A 16,190-nucleotide genomic window follows, 5' to 3' on the forward strand; every position below is an offset into this window, starting at 1 on the left:
TTCTTCAGTTGATTCATCTGGGTCAATATCCCGCGTAATTACACGCGTAGTGACTCGATGGTTTGGTATGTAAGCAACCCAAGTATCCTCTTTGAATACCAAATTGGCCGAAGTAGCGAAATTGTCAACAAATTGGTTAGCTGAGAAAGCATCGTAGAAAAAGATAGAAAATTTCTTTGTACCGAGATTTTTAAGGTTATACGCCGTTTTCCATAAGGACGGGTAAAACTGAGCTACCCATACAGCACAGAAAGATTGCAGCAACATTGCAGCAATCTTGTTTTGCAAGATTGTATCATTGTAACATCATTGCAAAATGTTGCAGCAATATTGCAGCAACATTAAAATGTCCGCTTGCAGTAATATTGCGTTGCAATGATGCAGCAATATTGCATTATAATAGCGCAGCAATATTGTACTGCAATACTGCAGCAATATTATACTGCAATAATACAGCAACATTCTGTTGTAATATTGCAATAACAATGTTATATAATATACAGGGTCATCGAAAAGTATCGGACCCCCCCAATATCTTCAGTTAGAATGCATTTTGGATAAAATGTTCAATAGTAAAGTTATATGGTTTCAAGCGGGGAGTAAGACGAGGACCTTAACTTTGACCTTGACCATGTCCTTCAAGGTCATTTCAAAGTCAACCTTATTTTTTTAAATAGAAAAATTTATTGCATATTCCCCCCAACATTTTATTGCATATTCTTGTAGCTTATCTCGAGAGCTTTCCAAAACACTATAATAAAACATTTTTTCATTAAATACTTTTTGAGTCATAAAGATTTGAAGTTAAGAATTTATTAAGTGGTGTGTGATTCCGGCCAGTTAAGGCAAGAGTGGTGCGTGATTCCGACCAAGGCGAATTTCATTCCAATTGGTTAGCTTGGGCAAAATATTCAATTGTACCAAACAATTCACAACAAATGTTCAAATTGTTGTCCTTCAACAGCCTGGCAATGTGCCAATCTGTTATAAACAACTGAAACCGCATTCCGGAATGTTTCCGACGGTATTAGTTCTATCTCTCGAGTTATTCTCCCTCTTAAATCATCTAAATCTTGAGGCTTGGTGGCATAAACTTTACTTTTCAAGTAACCCCACAAAAAAAAGTCAAATGGGGTCAAGTCCGGAGACCGAGGTGGTCACTCAATATGACCCTTTCGCCCTATCCACCTGTCCTGAAAGACCTCATTCAAATATTGACGGACAATGAGACCATAATGAGGTGAAGCTCCATCCTGTTGGAAATAAATTTCATCCATATTTCCACCAGCTATGTCTCGAATAGCTGGAACAATTTGTTCGCGAAGCATAACTATGTATACTTGTGCTGTCAAATTGCCTTCAATGAAGAAAGGGCCAACTGGTCTACTATTAAGAATATCAGCACATACGTTAACTTTTTGTGGATATTGGATATGATTATCTCTTTTCCAGTGAGGATTAACGTCACTCCAGTATCTACAATTGTGTCTGTTTACATTTCCAGTCAGTTCAAATGTTGCCTCATCAGAGAAAACAATATTATTAAGTAATAGAGGATCGTCGACAATCATCTCCATCATAAGATCACAAAATTCGATGCGTCTAACAAAATCGTCTTCGGACAACTCTTGGACTAAATGGAGTATGGATGCCATTTATTCAATTTCAGAATTTTACTGACAGATGCATGACCGATTTCGTGTTCTTGTGCAACGCGATTGATGGAAATGTGGGGACTTTCAACGAAAGACTGTAAAACATCTAATGCCTTATCATTATTTGTTGCTGTTTTACGTCTACCAGATCTTGGGCGGCTTTTAACGCTACCAATGTCCTCGAAACGTTGAATAGTACGGATTATAGTACTTTTGGAGATCCTATTATTTTCATTCCGAAAATTTTCATTAAATAATCGCGTTACTGTTTTATACCCTCTTTGTTGATCTCCTCATCCTCGCATCATTAACAGTGTTATTCGATCTCTTTCAGAAAGTTCCGCCATTCTTAATTAGAGCAAAGAAGAATTAATCAGGTAAGTGATAGGAAATTGATCTAAAAAATTAAGTAGAGAAAAATACTAATTATTAAATGTTGGTCCAACTATCGATTTATTTATTTCAACCAGCACTAGCAAAAAGCTCGTTGAGCAACTGAAAATCTAATAGATCAATTAATAATATTTACGACAAAATTCTGGGCTATTGGAAACAAAATGAAGATGTTTGGGATAATCAATTGAAGCGCAATGGCTTCTTTTGTTACAGAAACAATTTTTGGGGCTGTTCGTTTTCGTCCACGAAGTGACTGCTGCTCGCTAAGAAGAAGACTACACTGCATCAAAGATTCAAATCAGTGATCCGTATTGTTTGCTCAAGAGCTTGTATTACTATTGGTGCCTGCGAGAGTGAAACAATAAAGATCGGCCCCGCCAACGCTTTCGGGCAGATTTCTACTAACGCCTTCGGATATCACGCATTCGAGCAGCTTCTCGCGATTACCTTCGGGCAGTTTTCCGCCATAACCTACTAGCATAACCGCTTGAAGCCGTACAACTTTGCTACTGAACATTTTTCCAAAATGCATTCTTACTGAAAATATTAGGGGGAGCCGATACTTTTCGATTAATGTATTTTCTTTAAACCAATTAATTGGTCTCATTATTTCGCGCACAAAAGTATTAAGGTTATGATTATTGAAAACTAAATAATATTTTACAAGATATTTTACATTTTGTGTCATAAAATTGTTACCTTCAAACCTTTATAACTCAAAAAGTACTTAATGAAAGAATGTTTTATTAAAGTGTTTTGGAAATCTCTCGAGATATGCTATAAAAATATGCAATAAAATGTTGGGGGTTCCATTTAAAAAAATAAGGTTGACTTTGAAATGACCTTGAAGGACATGGTCAAGGTCAAAGTCAAGGTCATCATCTTACTCCCTGCTTGAAATCATACAACTTTGCTATTGGACATTTTCTCCAAAATGCATTCTAACTGAAGATATTAGGGGGATCCGATACTTTTCGATGACCCTGTACATGCAATAAAGTTACAGCCATTATGCCTACATATATACATATGTGTGTGTGTATGTGTGTGTGTGTGTGTGTACAGAATGGCGTAATAGCTGTAATATACAAAATTAAACAATATAATATTATATAGCTCTAACTATAGCTCTAATATATGCAACTAAACCATTCTAAAACACATGTATTCAACATTTTGTAATTATACAATTCCATATAATATAATTATGTGTTAATCTTTTTTCCACAGATACCAGCAGATGGCAAAATTGTCAATATAACATTATTGTGATATTAAAAATCCGCTTTTTATTACATCTAAAACGAAATATAACAATTACGTCAATGTCATATTTTGTTATAAAAATGTAATAAAAAGCGGATATTTGAATATTGTCATAATATACTGAAGTATTTTTGTCATTTGATATCCACAAGATATCTGTAGAGATTAGCAAACAGCTGTATTACGTAGGATATCATAATTGCAAGTTATTAGTTAGACTCACATACTATAGTATGATGATGATGAATCTTTATTGCTCCCCACTTAGTGGGCTTACAATCTTCCCATACAATTTCTCTCTCTCCGCGCTATCCAGCTTCCTTAACCTATTCTAGTGCCATTCTACCTCCCACCTACACACACGCTGCCCTATCCTGGACTTCCGTTTCCGCTTACATTCTCTCTTGTGGGTGCCCCACCCTCTTCCCTCTCCCACCACCCTCCCCCTCCCCTCCCCTTGCCCCTCCTATCCCCCCTTCCTTCCCCTCATTTCCTCTATCCCCCTCATCTACTCCTCTCCCTCTCCTTCCTCTCCCAACACCCTTCTTACCGCTTCTTGCCAACTTACCCCCTCCCAATTCCATCCCCTTCCACATGTCTCCCATATATGCTCCCATGTCTCCTCCTCCCCCTCACGAACCCTACATCTCCTTTTCTTTTCCTCCTCCCAATGCCTCCCCCCTCTCACCTCACCTAATCTGAACCGAATTATTCTCTTCCATCTTTCCTCCGTCAACCCCCTCTCCAGATATTTCGGCACTCCTTCCCCTCTTATCTCCTTATACCATACATTATATCCCGACTCTCTTATCTTCCTCCATCTCTCCTCTCTTTGTCTCTCTCTCTCCCTCTCCTCTACCTCCTTATACTCCATCCCTCTCTCTCCTCCCTCTTCTATCCCCCTCTCCCTCCTGAACTGCTGTCTTTCCCTTTCCCATCTTCCTATTATCTTTCCCCTTCCCCACCTCCCCTTCATTTCTTCCCACCATTTCCTCGCCATCTCCCCCCCTCTTCCAGCCTTTTCTCAAAATTCCATGCTCTTCTGCCTGCTCTTGTCCTCATCATCTCCCTTCCCAGCTCTTCCCTTATCATGTATCCCGGCGTCCTTCGGTCCACTCCCATTGTCCATCTCATATACCTTTCATGCATTTTTTCCATCTCTTCTCTTTCTTTCCATCCCCATATTTCCGCTCCATACCCCGCTACTGTCCACACCAATGTATCAAATAGCCATATTCTCCTTTTCCAATCTTTTCCCCATATCCTTTTCCCTATCCCCCATACTTCTCTCATCACCACCGCCGCCTTTTTCCTCCTGTCTCTCAATTGCTCTTCTTGCCCCCCATTCCCTTGTATCCAATATCCTAGGTACTTGAATTTTTTCACCTCCTCCAGCCTCTTTCCCTTCCATAACCATCCTATTTTCTTTTTTCTCCCTCCTCCTTTCCTAAACCTCATTACTTTCGTTTTACCTTCGTTTTATCCGTATTTAATTCCAAGCCTTTCCTATCCAAGTACCCTCCCAACCTATACAACATACTCCTCATTTCCTGCTCCTCCTCTGCCAGTAGCACCACATCATCCGCGTATGTTAGTGTATATATCTTTCCCTCTCCCAGCCTTACCCCTCCCCATCCTCCCCTCGCCTTTTCTTCCTCCATATCCGCCATCATTATATTAAAAAGAATTGGGCTCAGTGGACACCCTTGCCTGACCCCCCTCGCCGTCCAAAACTCCTCTCCTATCTGCCCTCCCACTCTCACCCTACTCTTTGTCTCTCTCAGCATTTCTTCCACCCTTCCCACCAATCCTTCTCTAACCCCTCTTTCTCTCATTGTTCTTATCAACACACTCCTGTCCACCGAGTCGAACGCCGCTCTCAGATCTATGAATACCGCTGTCAACCCTCCCCCTTCCCTCCCTACCTGCCTGTTAATCAGATAATTCAACGCATATATTTGGTCTATTGTTCCCATTCCTTTCCTAAACCCTGCCTGATTCCCCGCCAATAATCTCTTCCCTTCCAGTTCTTTCAATCTTTCCGCTAGCACCTTCGCATAAACTTTGTACAACGACGGTATCAGTGTTACTCCTCTGTACTCCTTCACTGTCTCCCCTTTCCCCTTGTTTATTATTGGCACTACTATCATCCCTCCTTCCATCCCTCCGACCATCCTTCTCCTCTCCACACCCTCCTGCAAATGTCCCCTGCCCACCTCCCCACCTCTTCTCCTCGATATTTCCATACCTCATTTGATATCTCATCCGCCCCCATTGCCTTCCCATCCTTCAATCTCCTTACCACCCCCCTTATTTCCTCCCACTCTATCTCCGCCTCTTCTGCCTCCTCTCCTCCCTTCCTTCCTCCTCTCACCACTCTTCCTTCTACTCCCCCTAACATCCCCATAAAATATTCTTTCCATTCCCTCATTCCTATCTCCCTACTTATTCTTTCCCTTCTTTTTCTTTCCTTATTCACCAGTTCCCACACTTTCCCTTCCGTCTTTGCCTTTTCTATTTCCCTCTCTATCTCCTCCTTCTCTTCTCTCTTTTTTTCTCGCACAACCTCTTGTAATCTTTCTTTCCCTCCCTATATTTCTCCTCCTTTCCCCCTCCTCTCCTCAATTCCCTTAGCCTCTTCCTTACCTCCCTCTTTTCTCTTCTACATTCTTCGTCCCACCACCCTCTTCTATCTCTCTTTTCCTTCTCCCCCTCTATGTCCCATTTTTTCAACGCTTTTTTTTATCCTCTCCTCCCTCTACTCCATTTCCTCTTCTAACTCTCCGCTCCTTCTCTCTCGTTCTCCTATCTTTCTCCTAAACCTCACTCTTCCTTCCACATCCCATATACCCCTTTTTATCCCCTCTCCCTTTCCTTCCCTTCCCTCCCTCCCCTCTTCCTCCCCTCCTCCCTTATCGATACCACCATCGGATGGTGATCCGAATCTATTTCATCTCCTATTTCTAACCTTTCTATCTTCCTTCTCCCTTCTCTATCTGCTATCACGTAGTCTATGATCGTGTTCCCTCTTCCTCCCGTGTAGGTGAATTCTCCTTCCTCGTCTCCCTTTATATTTCCGTTCAATATTTCCCATCCCCTCTCCTCTATCACCCTCACCATCTTCCTCCCCTCCTTATTTATTTTCTTGTCTTTTGACTTCCTTCCTCTTTCGCCCTCCCCCACCCCCTCCTCCCCCTCCCTCTTCCCCCGTTCTCGCGTTAAAATCTCCCCGTATTAACGTTCTTCCTCCTTCTCCTTCTTCCATCCATTCTTTCATTCCCTCCATTTTTCGTTCCAGATCTCCATTCACATACACTCCCATAATTCTGTCTTTTCCCTCCTGCTCTCACTACCCCCTTCATTCTGCCCTCCTCCTCCTCCTCTTTCCCCTCCTCCTCTACCACCTTCATTTCCTTTCTTATCCCCATCAACATTCCCCCACATGCCCTCCCTTTTTTATTCTTTCGTCTCGCCAATTGTACCTTCCAAATATACTCCCCTGGCAACTTCCTTCTTATCTTCTCCCACCCTTTCCCATCCAACCACGTTTCCATCATCACTACTTTCCATTCCTTGAACTTCTGCCAAAACTCCTTGTCCTTATTCGCTATTCCTGCTACATTCCAGAACGCTACTCTCCATCTTCCCTTCTCCCTTTTTTCCTCTCCTTTTTCTTTCTTCCTCCTCTCTCCCCTTTTCCCCTCTTCCTCCTCTCCCTTCCATCCCTTTTTCCTCCTCCCTTCCTCCCCCTCTTCCCCTCTTCCCTCTCCCCCTTCCCTCTTTTGTTCCCTCTCCCCTGTCCTATCCTCCGCCCCTGCTCTCTTTTCTTGTTCCTTCTCTTTTTCTTTTCCGCCCCCCTCTTCATTTCCGTCCTATCCACCTCTCCCTCCTCCCCCACTCCATCCCTCCCCTCCCGCCCCCTGCTCCTCACCTCTCTCCCCCACACCCTCCCTCCTCCATCTCCTCCCTTCCCCTCACTTTGCCTTCCCTTGTCCTTCCCCCTTCCTTTCTTCCTCCCTCCACTTCTGCCCCTTATCATTCCTCAATACTTTTTCCTCCATATCCCACCTCCACCATTCCTCATTTATTCTCACCCTATTCCTGTCAATAAACGTCCTTTTTCCTTTTGCTTTTTCCTCCCTTGCCACCCTTCTTACATTCCATCTCCCCCTTCTTTCTTCCGTTAAATCTTCTTCTATCCATATCTCCCTCCCTTTCAAGTTCTTTTTCCTTTCCAACACTCTCTTTCTCTCCTCCCCACTTTTCATTTCCACCCCTATCATTTCTCCTAGTTCTTCTCTATCTACCTTTATTTTCCTTATCTTTTCTATCCTTGCCTCCGCTCCTATTTCCTTCAATAATTTCTCCACTTCTTCTTTCTCTCTCCCATTCTCTATTTTTAACCCTCTTATTATAATATTCTTTTTCCTACTCTCCCTTTCCTTCCTTTCCATTTCCCTCTCCATTCCCCTTATTCTCTCTTCCATCTCCTTTTTATTTTCCTTTTCATTTTCCTCTCCCTCCCCCCTTCCCCTCTCCTCCAACTTATCCACCCTTTCCTCTAATTTCCTTATCCCCTCTTCTCTCTCATCTCCCCTCCCGTTCCCCCTTCCTTTCTTCCCCTCTTCCTCCAAGCTCCTTATTCTCTCTATCATTTCTCTCTTCTCTTTTTCCCATCTCTCTTCCTTCCTCCTCATCTCCTCCCTCATCTCTTCCATCCTCTTTTCTATCCCCTCCAATCCTTCCTTCATCTGTTTCTTTATTTCTCCTATATCTTCCCTAATCCCTATTGCCATTTCCTTGCCTATTTTCTCGCACATTACCTTAAACCTCTCCTCCTCTTCCCCTCCCCCTCTTCCCAACTTCAGCTGCACCTTTTTCCTTTCTCCTCCCGTCTCCCCCCTCCCCCCTCTCCCCTTCATCTCCTCCCTTGTCGCCTCTCTCTTTCTCTTACTCCATTCTACACTCCTTCCACTCCCTGCACTCTCTACACTCCCTACACTTCCTACACTTTTCACACTTCCCCTGCTTCCTGTGCTCCTCAATCTTTCCTTTTCCCCTCTTTCTCCCACTAACCCCCTTACGTCTCCTTTTTTCCATCCTCCATCTCCCTTTCTAGCCTTTCTCTCCCTTTTCTTCTTTACCACTCCCTCTACTCCCTACCTACTTCCTCCTTTATTCACTTCCCTCTGGCGCTGTCACCTCTCCCGTCACCCACTGTTACCACTCTATCTCCACTCTATTCCTCTATACTCTGTGCCCTTCTTCCTGCCTTGTCACCCAACCTTCTTGATCCTGAATTCCTCTCTGCCCTGTTCCACCTTCCTATCCCTTTCCCTTCCCCTCCCTCTCTCCCCTCCCCTCCTCTCCCGCCCTTTCACCCTCTCACTCACTCTCACACCTACACTCTCTCTCTTTCTCACCATATTCGCGTTACAATTTCTCGCTACTCACTCGCACACTCGTCACACTCCTACGCTACCGGAAACGGAAGTCCTCCATACTATAGTATAGATATTGTGTTAAACAGCAATCGCAGTAGTATTGTAACTATTAATAAGTCAAAATTATAACACATATATATATTTATTTATACACATCTATTTATACACGTATATCTATTTATAAAAGTATCCTGCAACAATTAATATTAAATAAAAATTTGCTTTTTTAGTTAATATACTAAATGGTGCACATACATAATGGTGTTCGTAACAAAATATAAACTATGTATATAAAACATAAATAAAGTGTTTTATCTACTTCGGTAGTAAAAAATAAACGAAAAACATCAAAGAACTATCAAAAATTATGAACACATATATATATAAGGAACACATATAAATGAAAAATATTATATTAATACTATTAATAAAACTATTAATAAAAATACTATATTAAAGGATAATATCATTGTTAATCATGAGCCACCGTTTCTTCAATTTTTTGCCTTGAAATCCGTACAGCTTGTGCAAACCATTTCCATACATATTCCGCACAGTCGTCTATCATTGCGCTGTGGGATATACGAACAGCTTCTGAAATATATATCATTACCATATTATTATTATTTTTATAAAATTTTAAATAATAATTAAATAGCAACTTGAATCTAAATAATACTGTTATTTGCAATATTGATCAAAATCATATTGCTTTACGGAGTAGAATAATACTTTTTTCTTTAAAATTCGTTCATTTTGTGTAAAAGCGAATCGAAATAGCTTATAGTCTAATCAATTTTCAAAGTGAAATCCGGGGAACCAAATAAATACCCAAGAGATATACAGGGTGTCCCATTTAACCTGACAAATCGTAATATCTGGAAAACTACATGTCGGATAAAAAAAGTGGGTAATGAAATTTGTTCATCTCGAAGAGGGACATCCAATGATATCAAACTCGACCTCCCACCCCACTCCCAGGGGGTGGGGGTGGGGGACAATTTTGAAATTTTAAATGGGAACCCCCATTTTTATTGCAGATTCGGATTCTATGCCATAAAATACGTAAGTTTCGTCCGAAACTTTTTTTTGACTCGTAATAGATGGCGCTGTAATCGCAAAAAATTAGATGTTCTGCAACTCTCCAGAAATGATCATTGGATTGAAAAATAAAAAAATACCTGTTCAATATTTTTTAAAATATTTTTCAAAAACATAATAACAGTTATTCCCCCCCATCCCCTCGGGGTAGGGTGGGTGGTAACGTTCAAATCTCAAATGAGAACCCACATTTTTCATTGCAGAATTAGATTTTACGTGAAGTTTTTATGGAAACAATTTTTTTCATTTGTGATAGATAGCGTTGAATTTTTCCGAGAAACTACTTTTAGTGTTACCCAGGAACAACGACGAGGACGTAGTAGCTTTCTGTTCCCTTCGGGGTGCTTGTTTTAGGTGAGTCCCTTCTCACTATCGGGGTGATTTTGCATAATTAATTTGTTAGTGGCATCTCTCCATCGTCCGCGCCCATAGAACTTATGAGACGATCATTATTAGACACTTACCTTTCTTACCTTTCCGAGAAAAGTAGTTTCTCGGAAAAATTTAACGCTATCTATCACGAATGAAAAAAATTGTTTCCATAAAAACTTCACGTAAAATCTAATCCTGCAATGAAAAATGTGGGTTCTCATTTGATATTTGAACGTTACCACCTACCCTACCCCGAGAGGATGGGGGGAATAACTGTTATTATGTTTTTTAAAAATATTTTTAAAAATATTGAACAGGTATTTTTTTATTTTTCAATCCAATGATCATTTCTGGAGAATTGCAGAAAATCTAATTTTTTGCGATTACAGCGCCATCACGAATAAAAAAAAAGTTTCGGACGAAACTTACGTATTTTGTGGCGTAGAATCCGAATCTGCAATAAAAATGGGGGTTCCCATTTAAGATTTCAAAGTTGCCCCCCCCCGGGAGAAGGGTGGGCGGTCGAGTTTGATATCATTGGGTGTCCCCCTTCGAGACGAACAAATTTCATTACCCACTTTTTTTGATCCGACATGTAGTTTTCCCGATATTACGATTTGTCAGATTAAATGGGACGCCCTGTATAGTCTTATCTGTATACATTGCTTACAACACCTGTTGCAGGGTGTAGTCTACGTATATACTTATATAGGTGGACAAAATACAATTTCTGAGTACGGTGGTTCCAATGAGGTCTTTCAGAAAGGTTATAAGGCTCCGTCAGTTTCTCGACACACGCATTTGTGTCATCTGCAACTTGACTAAATAAAATATAAAGGGACGAATTGTAATATTTTACGGAGTGAATTGCGTTGCAAAACGATATTTACATTGCCATTATATGTCGATAAGCGTTCTTTCTCGTTTGAGATGAAAATATGACTGCGATCTAGATCAGTTTGATCGAAAGACGTTGCAATAACGTCTTTGTTACAATAACCAAATGTATTTACATACCTCTTTTCTCCAGCTACGTAACAGACACTGTAAGGAGATTCCAACTTCCAGCTAGAGAGCCTCAAAGGGAGAGAGTTGCAAACTGATCACGTGACCAGGTCTCTGCTGATTCGATGGAGGCACAAGGTCTTCTTCACCAATTAGAATATTGATATAGCATGACGACAAGCTGACGACAAGCTGGTTTTACAATGAATCATAGAGTTAAGACCGACTTTAACCCTAACTAGTCTAACATTTGGTGATTTAAGCCGTAAACTTTAAAAATTGAACAATCACAATCAAGTTTTTTTGTAATATCTATCAACGAATAGAGGTTAAAAGAGGAGGTAAAAAGAGGAGGTTAAAGCGTTTAGCGTCGCATAGGACATTCGCTCACGGATATTCAATTGTTACTGCAAATTAATATCTTTGCAATATAGCTGCAATATTGCAGAAATAATATTGCACAATATTGTTTTTGCAATTTTGCTGTAATATTGCACTGCAATATGCAATTTTGCAATGTTACAACAATGTTGCTGCAGTTCTGTGCTGTATGGGTAACTTCTTTCCGAATTTAATTTTGCTAACATTGTGTTTGTTAAATTCGGTATCATCTAATTTTTCAAGGTGAACCTCAAACGGCCCATTCGAATTAGACAAATATTTGTTATTGATAAGAAACTTGATATGCTCAGATAAAAGAACACGTGCCCACTTGGATGAATGGTCCGAATCCGAGTCATGTTCAGCGAGTCGATTCTTTTTCAGGTTATGAGTAAGATTACCTGTATTAGTTTGCGTGGTTTCTTCCGTAGTGGATGGAGTGACGTTTAAGAGAGATGTACCAGAGAGTTCTACCTCCATATGCGTGGAGGGGACATGTTGAATTCTCTGCGGGTCCATTTACTTTGTTCCATACATGAAGTAGTACGTCAATGAAATTTAAATCCGGTTAAAGAAACAGCCAAAATCAATGTAGAATAGCCAGGAGTGTCAGATAACCAGAATAAGCCACAAAAGGAATAGCCAGGTCGTTGAATAAGAGGCAAGAAAAGCACAAAGGACAGCAGCTGGGGAAAACACAACCAACGTTCGTTACGTTCCGCCGCGACTCATACTGCTTAATATGCGTGATGCCTGTCACATTTGGTCTGATCTTTTTAGCTGTACTACTGAACTGGTGCAATAAGTTAAAGTGAGAAAAAATATAGTTGTCTCATTTTAACTTATTCCACTAGTTCCGCAGTGCAGCTGAAAAGAACAGACCAATTGTGACTTTTACAAACACGATGCAGCAAGGCGGTAAAGCGGTAACCAATCAAATACGATTTTTTTTCCAATATCTTTTTTTACGAAACATACATGAAAGAACGACACGTTGATTGCTTATTCTTTGCTTCTTTAATAGATCGATGGAGCTACGTATGAGGTTTTGTTTTCTATTGCTGAACTGTCTGCACTAACGTGCACTTATTCTCTTCTTCTCTCCCTTTCACTAACTCCTAGATGTATATCTATTTCTTTTTATGTTCCTTGAGTGTACACTAGTTCAGTGATAAAAAACAGACCTATGATTTGTCTAATGGATCTCTAATAGGTATATGTTGGTACATGTGGATAGTTAAAGTTTACAAAAAGCCATTTTAGAAATAGTTTACTAAAAAAGTCAACTAAGGCCCAGTTCCACAACTTGCTTTAAACGGAGTTTAAAGCTAAACCGATGGTTAAAAGCAATAGTATATGCGCATATACCATACAACTTTGCTATTGAACATTTTCTCCTAAATGCATTCTAACTGAAGATATTAGGGGGGTCCGATACTTTTCGATGACTCTGTATATGGAAAACCATACTGCGTTTGCCACAGGCAAATTATTAAGAGCAAGAGGAAAGCCAGTTCACGATTTACAATGGCAGCAATTAACTGAACAGTTAAATAGCTTAGACGGCCCATCAAAAGGTATAGAAGGTTGGAGAAAAGTAAGTTTTATTGTATATTTCTATCATAGTTTAAGTATTATTTCCTCACATTGTTTTCTGTATTATTAAAATGCTATTTTTTTATAATGTTAGTATAACGTTATGCATCTTATAGCTCTGGTGCATCTGTGATAGGTGTCATCAGCCAAGGTTCCAAACCGTAACCTGCATCGCCTATAATCAAATTAACATTTTTATATACATTATTAGGTAAATAAATATAAAATAATCGTGATACTTACCCAAAAGCCATGTTGTTCGATCTCCAGAATCATATAATCGTTGCATTTCATCCCTTATTGTAGAATGTCTCCATATAAAGCTGTCATGGACACTTCCAGGAAATCTAGCATTGACGTTTAAGATTTCCAAATCATGTGACGCTATCTTATTATAAATAAAACAAGTATGCATTAAGTTTCTTTTTGAATTTGTATAGTACTATATATTATAGTATTATATATTATATATTTTTATTATATATTTTATTATAATAGTATTATATATTATATATTTTTGTAGTGAGTCTACTTACTACCTGTACATTAATTGAATGGAAACCTTTTATGGTTTATATATGATTCCTCGTGATGTTTTGGTCCCACAATAGCGACATGAGTGCAATCTATGCAACCTATTACTCCTTTAAAATTCCTTTCCTTTCGAAATCTGTAAAAATATATTGTACAAAACAATATTATAAGAAAATTATGAAAAAATTAATAATTCAGTGGATAGACAAATTTATTTAATATTATTTAAAGAAAGATTTGTAAAAAAAATCACAACAGTTAAGTGCAATCATATATAAATTACTTCAATTTCTTGATATTATTATATTGTTTTCTTAAGGAAAATATAAATTGTTTACAGTCAGAGTAAATTTTTAACGGTCTTTTATAATTGTAAAAGGATGTTACTTTTCTTTTAAAGCTGCTCGTTTTTCCTCTGTGTTTGGGAATTTGTATCAATTGATCCACTCATTGGCAATAAGCAATTGCGTAATATTCATCGCTACTGCTTTTATTGCTCTGTTAGTTGCTGGTTGTGGTATAGATATCAGATAATCAATACCAATATCTTTTTGATAAGAACCTATAGGAAAAAAACGCAGTGCAATTAAAACCTGTACGTAATTAGTAACACGTAGTTTTTTATTATACAAATTTGAACAAAATCAGTTTACAGTCATGAACATCAATAAAGTTGTTCGTTATGTTTTCAATATAGTTCGGAACGCAGTTGATAGTCTAATAAGAGAACTTGTTTTGAAAACTTTTCAGCAAATAAGTTCTTTCGTTGACCCATCAATTGTGTTCCGAACTGTATCTAAATATAGCGGAAAACTTTAATGTCCGCATGTCTATTATGTATTTTAAAGTTATATTAGAATTTACATAATTACCTGTGTTTCTACACTTAATCCTCTTCTTCCTTTACGTTGCAAAATATTTTGAAGTGAGTCACATATATAAATTACTGCTTCTTTTGATAAGCGGCCCCACGAAAACAGGAACGTGTCCACGTGAAATCCATGTGGTTTTGTGAATTCCACGTAAATGCAATGTGTGTTCCACGTGGATTCGATGTACGTTTTTGTGGGGGGAAAACTCTTATAAATTGTTCATCCGTTAAATTAAATGGATTAATACTATCTCTCAACTCTTTCATTATTAGAGAATTTTTCCTCTTTTATTCCTTTTCCACATCATTTAGCATATTGATGAGTATTCCACCAGCCGTTTTATTCACAATAAAAAATATTAATATTAACTTAACCTTGCAAGATCGCGTTATGACATTAACGTTCTCCGGTAGCCAGCGTTAGCATTACTTTACGTAACGCAAGAAAATGCGTTACAAATTGCGTTAAAGTAGTTTACAGAATACGGATTTATAGTGAAAAATAATATAACGCAAACTTAACGTTAATGACTTAGTCACCTTACATCGTGCACTTGATATGCGTATTAAGTACTATATTCATACCAAATTCGTACTAAATATTTAGTACGCACGATGTAAACGCTGTCAAAGCAACTTGATGTGAGCGTATCAAGTAGGAGTATCGTACTAAATTGATACGCGTATCAATTGATACAAATGACGATGTAAACGCATAAAATGCAATTTGAAGGTAATTTAGCATTGAGCATAACCTCAATTAAAACCGGTATTGTCATTAATCTTTGATTAAACGATATTACATTAAAATGTCTTGTAAAAAAGGACTAAATTGGAAAGAAGAAGAAACGCGAATATTTTTAGAATTATGCTCGGAGAAGCAGATTATTGCATTAATGGATGGGAAAAGACACAAACATGTTAGTATTTTTTATTCATTAGTGGAAGATATAGAGAAAAAAGGCTATTTTAAAACGGCTCAACAAATGAAATTAAAACTAAAAACGTTAAAGCTTGCCTATTTTAAATGTAAAAGAGAAAATAGTATAAGTGGTGCAGCAAAAACAACCTGTCCATTTTATGAACAATTAGATATTTTGTATTCGTACTCGGTCAAACGTGTAAGTTTTTCATGATGCATCAGGAATCGACACTGCAAGTATTGAAAATGAATCATGTAAGTGTCATAATTCAATTTATATTCAAATGAAATTAGCTAATTCATTTTAAATGCTTTCTTGAATTTTTGATCTTCAAAATTGTACTCAAAGCCTAGGATAAACAGTCTGGGATTCTGAATGCATGTTACGGAGTACATCTTATGTTTCAAAAACTAATATGAAGGAAAAGCATACAACTTAGTTAACATCCATTCATAATCTTAGTCCCGAAACATTCAATGCTGTGCATAATTATTATTACAATAAAAAAGTAATTGAATATGATTTCAGCGAGTGGATATATAGAGGATTGTTCAACTATGAATGATAGTGAAGTCCCAGAAGAAAGCGAGTCTAGTTTAACCATCAGTAACGAACCTCCTAGAAAGAAAAACCGTGGACTTAACAA

General features: G+C 38.6%; 1 protein-coding gene and 2 long non-coding RNA genes across 4 annotated transcripts; 1 reads left to right on the forward strand and 2 right to left on the reverse strand.

Annotated features, from left to right (window-relative positions):
* Positions 1-9,198: 9,198 nt before the first annotated feature.
* On the reverse strand, positions 9,199-12,382 carry LOC112588845 (uncharacterized). 2 transcript variants are annotated; one of them, XR_003113081.1, is made up of 4 exons: positions 12,022-12,382; positions 11,252-11,431; positions 10,905-11,055; positions 9,199-9,355 (listed from the first exon to the last, which is right to left on the reverse strand). It is a non-coding gene; the product is annotated as an uncharacterized LOC112588845 (long non-coding RNA). The 2 variants fall into 2 exon arrangements; XR_003113080.1 differs by lacking the exon at positions 10,905-11,055 and having other exon boundaries at positions 9,201-9,355; positions 12,022-12,365.
* A 222-nt stretch (positions 12,383-12,604) lies between these two features.
* On the forward strand, positions 12,605-13,858 carry LOC105190410 (uncharacterized). The gene is made up of 4 exons (XM_025300019.1): positions 12,605-13,217; positions 13,333-13,427; positions 13,523-13,623; positions 13,740-13,858. Exons 1-3 carry the CDS (start codon positions 13,065-13,067, stop codon positions 13,578-13,580), a joined length of 306 nt encoding a protein of 101 aa, XP_025155804.1. The 5' UTR covers positions 12,605-13,064; the 3' UTR covers positions 13,581-13,623; positions 13,740-13,858.
* Positions 13,219-14,778, reverse strand: LOC109504523 (uncharacterized). The gene is made up of 5 exons (XR_003113079.1): positions 14,623-14,778; positions 14,138-14,312; positions 13,753-13,886; positions 13,460-13,604; positions 13,219-13,391 (listed from the first exon to the last, which is right to left on the reverse strand). It is a non-coding gene; the product is annotated as an uncharacterized LOC109504523 (long non-coding RNA).
* Between the last annotated feature and the right edge of the window lie 1,412 nt (positions 14,779-16,190).

The sequence above is a fragment of the Harpegnathos saltator genome, unplaced genomic scaffold (genome assembly GCF_003227715.2).
Source record: "Harpegnathos saltator strain DR-91 unplaced genomic scaffold, Hsal_v8.6 scaffold314, whole genome shotgun sequence".
NCBI lineage: Eukaryota > Metazoa > Arthropoda > Insecta > Hymenoptera > Formicidae > Harpegnathos > Harpegnathos saltator.